The following is a 14,712-nucleotide window of genomic DNA, read 5'->3' on the forward strand; positions in this document are numbered from 1 at the left end:
GAGGCTAGAGAATGACTGGCAGTGAGTGATCAGAGACGAGCCATGGCGAAAAGGTATGAGAGGAGGCTAGGAAGGGGAGGATCACAAGCCGAGAGCTGGGAGGGGTAGTGTTACATGAGACGGTAAGGGGTGTGAGTGTGTGGAAGAGGGAACTGATCATCAAAGAGAAACAAGCATCTAGTTGGAAATCCACAGGAGGGGGCCAAGCCGAATGATTCCACTGACCCTGCCAAACCGAGGAACAGCGAGACCAAAGATACACATCGGGCAAATCTCATCAAGGAAATCCCAATGCGAGAGACACCGATCGATAGATGGAGTGGAGATAATAATATAACAATTTATCTCTTACACCGCGAGCAGCACTTGTTAACAAATACACAACCCATGTGAAGCTTCCTTTATCACTTGTGATCACCTCCAGAAAGTATAAGCTTACCCGTTCTAAAAGGAGGCCACTCTTCATTGTGTGACTACAAATATTCATCGCAAGAAATCATTCATAGCCGGTGTATGGATGGGAGAATAGCAGGAGCTGGAAGGAAGGAGGCATAGGAGAGGTGTCGGAGCAGCTGTCACTAGCCATGGATTGCAGCAGGCTGAGGAGCCTCATTAATAGATATGTAAGTTCTATCATCATCATCATCATCGCTGATCTCTTATGAATTAATGAATTATTAATGTGTGCCTTGACTTTCCCATGTGCTGTGTGTATCACTTTACTTTTGCCTTTTATCACTTTGTTACCTGTGGGTCATGAACCTTATCTGTCATAGGTGTTAGGGCTATTATCGTACTGCTATAGACATGGAGATTGCAGATAGATAAGACTGCCATGTAAATACAGCTGAACTTTTCAAGATATGCTTTGCACAGAACTATGATGGTACTTACTTTTAAATCAGCTTGAGGAATTTGTGTGCACAGAGTAGACACCTTTTAATAAGTACACCCTTTATCTTTTTTGCCTTCACCAGTGATGATAGTTGACTTTGCCTTTCTGTGGGCTCACCAGTGATGACAGTTGACTTTACCTTTTTTTTGTGTGTGGGCTCACCATTGATAACAATTCACTTTACCGTTTTTGGGCTCACCAGTGATGACAGTTGACTTTACCTTTTTGTTGGGCTCACCAGTGATGGCAGTTGACTTTACCTTTTTGGGCTCACCAGTGATGACAGTTGACTTTACCTTTTGTTGGGCTCACCAGTGATGGCAGTTGACTTTACCTTTTTGGGCTCACCAGTGATGACAGTTGACTTTACCCTTTGTTGGGCATACCAGTGATGACAGTTGACTTTACCTTTTTGCGCTCATCAGTGATGACAGTTGACTTTACCTTTTTTGTTGGGCATACCAGTGATGGCAGTTGACTTTACCTTTTTGGGCTCACCAGTGATGACAGTTGACTTTACCTTTTGTTGGGCATACCAGTGATGACAGTTGACTTTTGCCTCTTTGGGCTCACCAGTGATGACAGTTTACTTTGCCTTTTTGCACTCACTCAGTTGACCTATGCTAATAGGGGCAGTGCAGTGGCTTAGTGCTTTGCAGCGCTGGCATCCTCAGTTCAAATGCCAACCATGACACTACCTGCATATTGTTTGCATCTTCTCCCTGTGCTTGTTCGGGTTTCCTCCCACACTCCAAATACATGCTGGTAGGATAATTGTCCCCTGTCTAAATTGGTCCTCGTGTGAAAGCATGTGAGATAGGGACCTTAGAATGTAAGCTCCTAGAGAGCAAGGAGTGATTCGAAGGTACAATATTTAAAGGGCTGTGTAAACTGTCAGTGCTGTAATAAATAAACCGCTTTGATGTCCTGTAAATCGAGACAGCATACCCATACAGGTTATGTGTCCTGTTATATGAATTTCTATACATCATTGCAGGATTTTCTTGATCTCCTAGCTCACCCGTTCTCACCTTCTGTCAAAAATCTCCAGCTCACACAAAGTTCATCAAAAGACAGCAAGCAAACACAAGTACAAGTATTTGCAATATTCCGTCCTAAGGCCATGTAGCTGAAACTGTTTCATAACAGAGACAAAAACACTCATTATCTCTGTGTATGTCTTCATTTTAGGAGCCAGTTTCTTATTTTGAGGAAGTGTTTCTTGTTTTGTTGAAGACTGTCAGAAATCTATAAACAATGACTTTTATTTTGTTTCAGTCATTTTGCTTTTCAGGCTTCAGTTGACATAAACATTAGAACAATAATATTTTTGTGCCCCGGTAAGACTGTCAGATTTAAGTGAATTTCACCTGATTAATTTTGAAAAAAAAACCCCAACGGTTTCTTTGCACTTCTGACTTTATCGAAACCTCTGCAAACTTCTGCAAACTTCCCCATTCCATGTCAAAACAATGGCTTTCTTGTATTCTAATTTTGGTCAGCTACTGCGTACATTCAAATGTGATTCCTCACAAGGTGCCCCAAGTCTTATGACTTGTATTAAAGTGAGTGGTCTGCATTCACAAATAACTACTTCGGTAATGAATGGATGTGAATATTATTTTGATCACAATGTTCAGAGTCTAACATCATGCAAATATATCAAAATATATATTGATTGAAGCTCCAGGTATACATAATGCCTCCTATACCACAGATGATGTAAGTAAAAAATATACCACAAGTAACCGTAGATTACAAAATCTTTAGAAATATATCATTTTTATTAACCCTTGCAAGTGGGGCTACCCCCGCACTGCATGGGTTAAGTGTTTGTTTTAATCTAGGGCCAGTATATAACGGTCTACTCACCTGAACCATGGAGCCGACTGGCTGCTACTCCGGACCCTGAAGCCCCTCTTTCCCTCCACTCCAGAGATAGAATGCCCCTCTGCATCCTCACATTCTGTACACTGTACTCGCAGGACCTTGGACTTCTGGAGCGGAGGGGGAGCGAGGTGGCAGGGACTAGTCTAACAGCCAGACGGCTATGAGGTTCAGGTGAGTATAACTTGTTTTAGTTTAGTCCCTAGACAAATACAAGCACTTAACCCTTGAAGTGCGGGGGTAGCCCCACTGCAAGGGTTAAGAATAATTATGCCCGGAGTTCTTTAACTTTTATCTCACTATAGCAGTGAAAATGTGATTATTAATTTTTCCAACTGCACAATATGCAGCCTTTAAATTTGAGATGGAGAAAACAGTGTAGAAATGAGCGTCTCTTAGCCTCCATTCACACTTGTGTGTCTGCATTGTCAAGCTTTTTTAGCGTGTTTTTCATATGTTATGCGTTTTGGCCAATGAAAGTGAAATAAAATAAAGGTTGCTTGGAGGAAGAATGTGTTACATGCATTTTATATGCGCTGTTATTGAAATCTACAGGGCTAAAACACACTATGCACCGAAAGAAGCGCCGGCACCATTTTCCTAGTCACACGGAAGCGCATTGCATAGGTGGGAGACAGATTGCAATAAAGAATAATGGGAATCATTTTGTCATTCATCATCGTGCAATGGCAGGAGCGCTCCATATCGTGCAGGTGTGCGCAGGGACTTAATGGCTGAGCATGCATCACTTGTAATAGCTAAGCATGCATCATTAGTCATTGAATGGACACCCCCTTAATGGGATCTTTCATTAGAGAAACATGGGAGCTACCATTGATGACTTATTCTAAAGGTGTATAAACCAGGGCTATCAATTGTTGAAATGAAGGGTTTAGATTAGATCCAGCTTTTCTTAAGAACCGTCTTTTCATTATACTTTTTGGTTGGATTTGCTGGTCTCCTCTCGCAATTGACATAAATCCCTAGGTCCTTTTACACAAGGTTTTCTTTTTTACTGTATGATCATTTTTTGTATGAACCAGGACTGCCTTTATCCTTTTTCAGGACTTTGAGCTACTAGTATTGATGAGCTTGGACCCAGTTCATCTGATCTTGCCTAAGCCTGTTCAAAACTGTGACCGACACCCCCCTCCCAGCCCAATCAGTGGCGATGGACGCATTCCCATCCCGCAGCTATGAATCACAAAGGGGCAGGGATTGTTTCCGCCATAAATTCCACCGCTGATTGGGCCAGAGGGGGTCGGGGTGGGGTTGGCTGTCAGTTTTGAACTAGGTTTGCTCCAAGCTCCTCATTAGCCTGGATCGAGCATGTGTCTATAAGAGGTCATGACACCTGATATGAGTTGGTGACTCATATCAGGCAGTTGGTTAATAGTATCCACCCTGCAAGATGGATCTTACCACCAAGAAAATTTGCCGGGATGGGGGGAAAGGGGTTGGTTGGGGGGGTATAGTCTACAGATGGCACATCTAGCAAATAACAATTGTCCAATTTGGATTGATGCTTCTGTAGACCTCTGTGAAAATAAGAATCAAACTTATTAGTCAGTCAGCTCTGTTCATTTCCAAGGAACATTTGCTGCTTCCTCCGCTGTATCCTTCCATGCTTCAATTATATATGATAAATCATTATGCTAGTAGGTCAGTATGATAAATGATCACTGAATATCATTTTATTTATTTTTGGTCTTCTTCAGAGTTTACATTACCAGACCTGCACAGACAGAGTTATAGAACAGACACTACAGTGAATGGTTATTTTAGGAAGCTCTGCAAAGTAATTTTAAATCAATATTCCTCCAGTATTAAAAATAACATGATGCAGAACTGTGGCTAAATCCAGCTATTGGCACTTACTGAGCGGTTGGTTGAAAGACTCATGTTTGTTGTATGACCGTCATCTAATTATATAGGACCTAATTTCTTCACTGAATTCAGAGTACAGAATTCACAAGAAGCCAGCAGTCATGAGTCCAAAGGAGGAAAGTGACTCTTTAGGTAGGGGGCCATTCTGTAGAAATAATTCTCATTGGATTAGTGGCTGCAAAGCTGAAACTCATTACTACCATGAGACTGTCATGTGGTTGTCTGTGCAAGCATGACTAATGACTGTTTTTTGAATGTTGAAAGGCTTTCCTTTCATAATGTTGTGTCTGAAGCAACACAATTTACTCCAACATGGAAGAAATCTTCTGTACCTTCACTATTTTTCTTATCACCAATATGGAGGTATCTCCTAATGAATTTGTTGCAGCCATAGCACCTGCATTTGTTGCATGCGCTGGGTTTCATTGATTTGGTGCAGGACTTTCTACTACAGCTATAACGCAAGCAGTGTCAAATGCTTTATTGAATCCCCTTCTGGGAGAATTGCTGCCAAGTGCACATTGGAGCCACAGCCTTTCATTTCCTGCTGTAAGCAATTTAGGAAAATTCACAAGCACCCTAAGATGTTGACAGCTTTTGTTCACTTTAAGCGGGTTTTGATTTCCCATACAAGCCTATTGGAATGGAAAAAAACACACTTAAAGCAGGTCAGCTACACCTGTCAATGGATTCTGAATGATCTCAGAGGTGTCTCAAACTAGACATGTGCAGCCGCAAAAAAATTTGTTTAGTTTTGTATTTCCAAAATCGGGTCCTGTATGGGTTTTTGTTTTGGGATTCGGATCGGATTCGGAATTCGTACGAATTTCCGAAATTTGGGGTTTTGCGTGAACGGGCGAATGTTCGTACGCACGTACGTAACAGAATTGTTACAGTTGACATCTCTGGTTGCTGTGCTCTAATCTTCACTATTGAAGGGACATTAAAATCAATTTTTTTTATCTGTTTAAACGTTGACGCTGCATGCACAGGAACATGAAGTAATGTTTTGTTTAATCTTCACATGATATGAAATCCTCTTTTTGAAGTCATTATCGTAAATTTCCAATTTTAGTTTCTGTTAGGACGAAATTCGTACTGAATCCGAAATATCGGATTCGGATGAATTCGGACACGGTACATTTTGGATATTCGGATGGTCCGAATCCACGAATTTCCGAAATTTCGTCTGAATTTCAATTCGGAACGAAACTAATCGCACATGTCTATCTCAAACTGATGTCAACTTGATGTCATCGGCACAAGTCCGATGCCATCGACACATCTGAGCGTTTTGTAGCTTAAACCAAAATGCCCATCGCTTGAAGAAAATACATGTGCTGCTTTCTGGCAGATTCTGTTCTTCTTGATCCCATAGACTTCAATAGAAACACTCAAAAACACGCGTTTGCTGCGGTTTTGTGTGTTTTTGCAAATTTTTACTCGTATTTTACACAGGTTTGTCCATTTACATCAATGTGTCAAGATCTGCTCGCAAAAACGCGCGACTTTGTGTACTGGCATAAGAGGCGCATAAAAACGGCATAAGACGTGCTACACAACATGCTAAAACTGCACATATTTCTTGTCGCTCAGGAGTGAATGCAGGCTAACTGAAGCTCATTTACTAAAGGAGCTGAGACTCTTCACCCAAAAAACTCAGTAAAGATTCACTTCAATTATCCAGTCATATGCAGATGAAAAAAATAAATAAATTGGAATTGGCTTTTCACATGACTGAATAATTAAAGTGAATCTTCACATAACGTATTGAGTAAAGATTCTCAACCCCTTCAGTAAATCAGCCTCAAAGTCTCTGCTCCTGCACATGGGTGGGTGCACCAGTACAATGTAAATTCTGGCGTATTTCCTCCACAAGGAAGCCCAAAGTGGTGCATACAGCCTCCCAAAAAGTAAGTGGCAGGTATACGCAAGTACTGGTGGCGTATACCCACGTACAGGCATTGACCTCTATAGGAGGTTCCACCTGGTACGCCCAAACGGGAATTTAGCCAGCATTTACATTGCAAGGGTTCAGCCTCAATATTAGCCATTACCCTCTTCCACGCTTCTTCACAGTCCACGTAACAGTCTGCTCCTGCACATTGGGTTTTTATATTGGCGTAGGCGCCTATACATATTTGACTACCACAGATGGCAGAAAAGGTGTTTGCTGGTTCAAAGAAGATGTTAAATATGATTGAGAGGCAACCACAATATATTACAGTATGTATATGCATGGCAGCAAAGTGGCTTAAATTGTGGAGGCATGAATTACTCATTATCCGCAAGCATCCCCTTCGAGACTGAAATTCTCATCCCTAGTCAAGATAGATTTAAAAGGCTGTCTCCTGCTCGCTGGCAGTAAAGACAATGAGGCATATATAGCTATAACTACATGAGAGCAATATCATCTGGCGGTTCTCTTTAAAGGTACAGCAAGGCTGGACTTAAATAAGCAGATACTGTATGTCTCTGAGAATTTCAGATGCGGAGATATCTTTCATCCGTGCACAAGTTGAATGAGTACCAGGTCTGTGATACTTGCGTGTTGCTGTCAGCGGTGCATGTATGGTAGAAGCAGTCCTCCTCCATAAAGAGTGAACGATTGATACCTGCTCACAGTAACATTTTCCAACTTAGAACATTTCCTTGTACGATAATAAGCACCTTTTCCTGCCTGAAGCACTTGTCATCAGCCTCTAATAATTCAGTAACTGCTCCATAATTGCAAATCTGGAGTGTTGCATGCGTTTATTGTGCCGTCTATGGCCAGATATAGTCATTTGACAGCAATTGCTGTGAATTGCTAATGCAAACTCTGATGTAATAACGGACAGAGTAAGATAACTGTCGTTTTCTGAGTACTAATTTATTAATAAATGTATATTAGAGATACCATTTCTTTTACTTTTAGCATGTATGTTGATCACAACCATTATTGCATTGTGATGTTTGGAGAATATAGCACAAAGGTAATCGCTAAGTGACAACTCCTGAAGCCGACTTTAACATAAAAGGACAGTCTTTATTCGTTCAAAAGGTCAACAGTCCATGATAAATGAAAAAGAACAGTTCATTTGGACTTACATCAAAACAATATGGTTTGGGACTCACGGGCATCAGGTTGTCCCACACACTCCCAGTGTGATGATCCCACTGCCAATACAGTCCTCCGTATTGCTCAGCAGCTTTTCTCAGCTCCTAGCGTTTTAGTGTTCACCCCTCATGGGTCACTTACTGTCTCTCCTACCGGTATCTTCGGGTCACCAACCCACTTGACCTCTCCCAGCCTTTCTGGCTGTCACCTGTGCTCACACACACAGCATAGTCTGTCTGTGGCCGTGTGCCTCCTGCACACCCACAACTCCATGTGTGCCATAGGCCCTCTTGGCCTCTCCTGCCGGACTCCAGCATCACATGCACAGTTTCCCACTCTGCATGTCCGACTGCACCACCGACTCCTCTTCCTCTCTGTCCAGTCTGGCCTGACACTTGGCCCCAGGACTGGAGATTTCATCCCACCCAAGACTCTTCGAAATCTCCAGAGACCCAGATCCCAGTTATATGCCAGAAAACCCAGAAGGACTGGACTCCCAGCTCCTTCCCTGCAATGCTATACGTTTTCTGGACTCTCTCAGCCCCTCTGGCCGAGAGTCCTGGGCGCCAAATACAGTAATCACCACAGTGACATGGCACTGTCCTGTCACAGCATATATCCACATATATAAAAGAAACTATGCAGCGATGAACTTGTATAATGCAGAAGCATGCATAGCAAATATTAATGATTTGAGGGATTGTTGTTTTTTTTTAGAGTAGACTTTTTTTATTATTTATAATATTTTTTGAAAGAGGGTAGCTATGTGAGTTTGAAAACTGAACAGCAGAATCGGTGCAGTGGTATCTTGTTATGATCAGAGATTTCCAGCAGCACTGGCAAGCAAGCAACTTTGGCCATTCACAAAATGTCTTGTACACTGTACACTGAGCACAAGGCACTCAGAGAACTCTCCATCCAATCTCTCACTTTGACCCCGCCAGCTGTCAAAATACCTGAACAGTGCCTGCATCATATTGGTTGCAGGCGCTGTTCCACCGACAATATTCCTCCTGGCGCCTTTGATTTTTCGTAGGTGGCGGCAGGCAGGGCCACCCACTGAACTAATTTTGTCAGGTTCACCAAGAACTGGCTAAAATTTGCTCAGTTTATGGTGAACCTTTAGACCTCACTTTTTATATTTGCTTTAGGCTCCCCATTCTGCTTACAGTCTGCAGTTTGCCAAAGGCTACTTTTTTATTAAGCTGGCTTTGTACAGAAGACCCCTGTGTGTATTATCCTGCATTACTCCTATGATAATGATCTTCTCTGAAAGAAAAGTCTGTAAAGGTCTGGCCAGCGATCTATGGCCAACAGTGGCTACCGACAGCCTGAAGACCATTGTGGTTTGGCTGAGATGGCTAGAAAGTCAGTGAAGTCAGAACTCCTGGTCTACATATTGGTTCCTGGTCAGTGCTTCAGAAAGCACTGAAGCAATTGGAATGACACGATGGCAGCAGCTGCCTTCATGTTTTCTCACAGGATCAATTCAACAAATGTCTCTTTGTGGGATGATCTCACTTTTGAAGTATCCAAGATACAAACGAAATCACTTATTCACTCAGTCCAACAGGCTCTCTCTACTTATAGGTAAGGTATCACTTTATGGTGGACTGGTGCTTTAAAAGAGCCGGAGTCATAGGCAATAGATTTGTTTGTTGGGTACTTAAGAGTGTTAAGGAGCCTCCAAATTCCAGCAGGAACTGAGCCATTAGGTTTGTGTCAACTTGTTCTTTAGAGTGTTTAACTCTATTCCTTTCACTACAAAAGGAAATAAAGTACAATTCAATTTAATGGGTAGTGCTTGAAATGAAATTCTAGCATTACAAAATCTGTTGCAGCACAAACATTCTTTTAACAAGTACAATTTGAGATTTCTTAATTGTATTGTGGAGAGCATTACAGAATAAGTGGATGGTACATTTTATTACCTAATACTTAAAATATTTTGACAAAGCCAAACTGCAGTTCAAGTAAGGCCGAGGGATATCAAGGCTGGAAAGGAGTGAACTGGTGTAATAGAACTCCAGTCTTTTCATTTTCTCACCTTTAATACTAAAAGGGCATATTAATAAAGCAGTGAATTTAGCATTCAGCAAACATTCTCTGCAGGTGAATCTTTACAGACAGTTTTACATGACAGTGATCGATTCTCCACCAGAGAATGTTTTTGAAAGTCAAATTCTCCTCCCTAAGCTTCTTTCCACTTTTTACAAACTAAATTTTACAATGTCATAATTTTCAGTTATAGCATTTCAATACAAAACTGTATAATTGGATTTGTTTTATTTGTAATATTATTCAGGATTTATTTAGCGCCAAGAGTTTGCACATTATAGTCACAATACAATTCAAGCCAAGATAGTTAGGCATTATTTTATCTAATTCATTTTCCTCTAGAGCCTGTGTACCCACACTATTTGTAGTAGTGGAACACAAAGTTTGATCTGTGTTTTATATCATTGATTTCTGCGGCTGGGTCCATATTTGACATAGATAGTTGACATTAATTTAAAGAAGAACCCTGGGCACACATTTTTTTAACCCTTGCAGTTGGGCTCCTTTTCGCTGGGACTTGCATACCGATATGCAATATGTCCAATATCTATACAGATACATATTGGACAATATACATTTCTTTTTTTACATTTTTGGTTGAGTGTGAAAGGAAATATGGGAGCACAATTCTCCTTATTTCTTGTCTTAGTAGCACCGGGGAAGTAAGTGGGTTTCCCCCGGGACTTGCATACAGACATGCACCAGTGGATGCGGGAAACTACACATATGCGGATGTAAGCAAGTAGGGGCATGCAACCTCGTACAACCATTGACTTCTAGAGGAGCTTGTACAGAGCACATTTGGCTCCCTGAAATAGGCTGAAATATATGTTGTATGTGCCCTTAAAATGGTCTGGTCACATGTGCAATATATAAAGGATTTTACTTCCTTTTACTGAGTTGCCACAAAATTCTTCGTACATGTTTACTTTGTCAGGTAAAGGGACACTGTACCCTTAAAAGCTTTTTAACCCTTTCATTGCTGGCACTAAGGTTGAGCCATTCTTGCTGCGCAGTTGGTGCTCCATTTTTTTGTTTTTCTGCTGGTGTGGATTACCAGTGATGATGTTTGTGTGCCCTGATTCCAGTCTGCCAATTCCGTGAGCTGCATATTACATCAGATTTGCTTCCAAGTGCTGTGCTACTGTGAAATATGTACAGGACGAGGATAAGAACTGTCATTCTTGCCTGCTTTGGGCAGCCACAACTGTTCACAAATCTGCCAAAGTTTGTTTTCGATTATTGCTTGGCTGCAATGAGATTAGCTTTGCCCAGCTCCAGTGGAATATGTAAAATGACCGTCTCCGTCTATAATCTTAAAATAGATTTCCTGTACAAATGTAGTAACATATTTAATTATTAATTGTTTCTCAGTTCTCCTGGGTTTAGACAAGACGCCCTTCCATTTACCCACAGGCTACACTACCTTCTTCTGTTGCCATGGTAACCTGCGTTCACACAGTTACTATTCTACTGTGGTTATGGCTGGATGTCATAGCTGTTGTGTCTTATTCATTTATTGTACTTGAATATCAAACAATTACACAAGATTGGTACTGAGAAAGTTAGCATACACAACGGTGTCACGATAGAGCAAAATAGAAAAATGTTTCAAAAAAGACATATTTCAGCACTTGAAAATAATCTGTTAAAATGTTAATCTGTTCTCAAAACTGGAGCAGACAAACTGGAGCAGTGGCCCGTAGTAATCAGCTTCTCTCTAATTTGTTCAGTTAAGCTTTAAAATTGAAACAGAAGCTGATTGGTTGCCATGGACAACTGCTCCAGATTCTGTCTGCTCCAGTTTTCATAAATTCCCCTCAAAAAAGCGGTGTGAGAAAACAGAGGGTCTATTCCAGGGGTGGGCAACTCTTGCCCTTCAGCTGTTCTTTAACCTCTGCCTCTGGGAGTCATGCCTTTAACTGTCAGTCTTGCAATGCCTTATGGGACTTGTAGTTCCACAACAGATGAAGGGCCAGAGTTACCCACCCCCAGTCTATTCACACCAGATGTGTTGGGGTTGCGGTGGAAGCCTTTTCCAATGCAGTCCTAAGCAATGACGAGGCAAATTTCCTTGTTTAGAGTCAGTCCAGTTTACACTAATGAGCTGCGGTGGTGTATGCTGCATGCAATGTCTTTCAGCACAGCATGTTGCAATGTGATACAACACCATTGCAACACTCACAGGATTTAGAACTGAATGAAATGTCACTTGTGACATTTCAATAAAGTTCTAATTAAAAAAAAGTAAACCGTGTGATGCATCGGAATTGGAACATCAGCAATGTTTCCGTCCGCACACACAAATGCTGCCCTGCAAGTATCATCCATGCCCTGAAACTGGTTTGCACCACAGAAGTTAGAGATGGTGTGTGCAGTTTCTTGAAATTATCTTTTGTTTGTGATAAAATTATTCAGAGACAATGATGAATGATCTTTGATTGGTTAGGGATAATCATTTTGGGTACAGTGATTTTCCCTTTGCTTTTTTTCCACTATATCGTTGTTAAATACACATTGTAAACAAAGACAAGGCAAATGTGGATGTGGCCATTAGCCAACAACAAATCCAAGAAACAGTCTAGGGTCAAACCAGGGCAGCAGTAAGACGAAAGATGTTCTTGCTCGGCTGTTGTGCTGGTGGATGGAAATGAGTGTCAAACATATTACCAGTTACGTCAAATGCATGGCAGAGCCAGAGAAGCCACATGCATGCCACAAGGCGACAACTAACCAGTCCAGTAGAGCCTAGACCAAAATAAGCAGTTCATTTTTACATTACCTGGAGTTCATCTTGAAAAGAAGAAAACATGGAGCACTCTTTGTTTCTATGAATGCTAGCGCATGGCTACCATGCTGTCTCTTATGCCTTTTCTGTGCAACATCAACCTGGAGTTAGTATGATGTTTAAGAGCTCTGAGTTTACAATTCTTTTTGTGATCTGCATGGAAAGTACTGAAGGCAGAGGGACAGAATACTAGCATTTTGAGATTGATGTCAGCAATGTCTCCATGTTATATGCTTTTATGATTTTAGGATAATCATATATACATACTTACATAGATACAGAGAGCCACTCTGTCACTGTGTGTAAAGCTACTCATATACTCATAGTGACATGGTTCTGCATGCAAAGAGTCTCTAAACAGGTGTGAGATGGATTCAGGGCCATCTTTAATATTGATTGGACCCCGGGCAAACATTTTCTTGGGCCCCCTGCGTTCAGGTCCAGTGCGATCTGCAAAAATGCTGCATGCACTATTTTGCAGATCGCACTGAACCGGAATGGAGGCACTGCCTGCGGTCCGAAATGCGCGTTTTTAATTGTGTTGCAGCGATGAAACGCAAATAAAAAACGCTTAAAACCACTCTTTTAAAATGCGCAAGGAAACCGTTCTGAAACACATCCGCCCTACGTGCATCTGTTGAAGTGAGCATGTAACTACTGAACTGATTACTCTGTTTCCAGTTCTCAATATACAATATATGTGAAATGGATGTTTAGAATTTAGAAACAGTGTTTCCTGCCTGATGAATTGCTGATGCGTCTCCCATCCTCTGGAACTCCCTACCCCAATCTCACCCCAATCTGCCCGCTTATCTCATGCTCTGTCCACCTTTTAGGCATTCTTTGAAAACTCATCTCTTCAGGGAAGCCTATTCCTCCTCAACATAACTCTCCTTTTACTTCTTCCATTAAAGAGTAATTCCACTTTCCCAGGTGAATTTGGGAAAATTGAATCATCCCCTCCAATCTGGCCAGCTGTACCCCTCCGCTATATTTACCTTTGGCCCAATGCTCCTTCCCCTACGCCAGTGCAGGTGTACTATTCATACCCTATACTGGTGTGCAGCAGAGCTCTGCGCTCTGTACTTTGAATTTTGCTCTCCAATGGAGAGCACTCATTAGTCAGCGTGGACATCTGACCGCGCTGACTAATAAGAAACGCTTCTTAGCAAGAAGCGCTTCTGAGCAAGAAGCGCTTCTTATCGCTCAGCGTGGTCAGAAGTTCGTCAGATAGGATGGGATTATCCCTGGGAAAGTGGAATTTCCCTTTAATTCATACCACACAATTAGTACTTTTTGTTTCACTTTCCTCTCCTACTAGATTGTAAGCTCTCACCAGCAGGTCCCTCCTAACTCTCCTGTATTGAGATTGTATTGTGTCCCTTCATTTTGTAAAGCGATGCACAAGATGTTGGCGCTATGAAAACCCTATAAAAATATTAATAATCATAATATTAATAATAATAATAATGTGAAAACCAAAATGTGGATATTTGTTTGGAACACTGCTTACTTGAAACTACTATTAAAAAAGAAAAGTGTATGTATGTATGTATGTATGTGTATACATATATACAGGTGAAACTCGAATAATTAGAATATCGTGCAAAGTTCATTTATTTCACTAATGCAACTTAAAAGGTGAAACTAATATATGAGAGAGACTCATTACATGCAAAGCAAGATAGTTCAAGCCGTGATTTGTCATAATTGTGATGATTATGGCTTACAGCTCATTAAAACCCCAAATCCACAATCTCAAAAAATGAGATTATTACATGCAATCAATAAAACAAGGATTGTACATAGAACAATATCGGACCTCTGAAAAGTACAAGCATGCATATGTACTCAGTACTTGGTTTGGGCCCCTTTTGCAGCACTTACTGCAATTACTTTTGCACGATATTCTATTATTCGTGTTTCACGTGTGTGTGTATATATAAATAAATTTCCCTGAATTTACTGTTGCAGACTCTCTATTTCCTTATATCTTTATAGTGCCAGCTTTAGTGTAGATATAGATATAGATATATATATATATATATATATATATATGTGTATGTGTGTGACTGTGTATATGTATATCTATATATA

The 14,712-nt window shown here is 41.0% G+C and overlaps 1 protein-coding gene across 1 annotated transcript in view; it reads left to right on the forward strand.

The window, feature by feature from the left end:
* The first annotated feature begins 548 nt into the window (after nucleotides 1-548).
* Nucleotides 549-14,712, forward strand: part of ATP11A (ATPase phospholipid transporting 11A) — a 148,233-nt gene continuing 134,069 nt past the window's right edge. Inside the window, exon 1 of the mRNA XM_018562255.1 lies at nucleotides 549-623. Coding sequence (XP_018417757.1) covers nucleotides 585-623 — 39 coding nt within the window. The 5' untranslated portion in view covers nucleotides 549-584. The remainder of the gene's footprint in view (nucleotides 624-14,712) is intronic.

This window comes from Nanorana parkeri, unplaced genomic scaffold (genome assembly GCF_000935625.1).
Source record: "Nanorana parkeri isolate BGI_ZX_2015 unplaced genomic scaffold, ASM93562v1 scaffold567, whole genome shotgun sequence".
Classification (NCBI taxonomy): Eukaryota; Metazoa; Chordata; class Amphibia; order Anura; family Dicroglossidae; genus Nanorana; species Nanorana parkeri.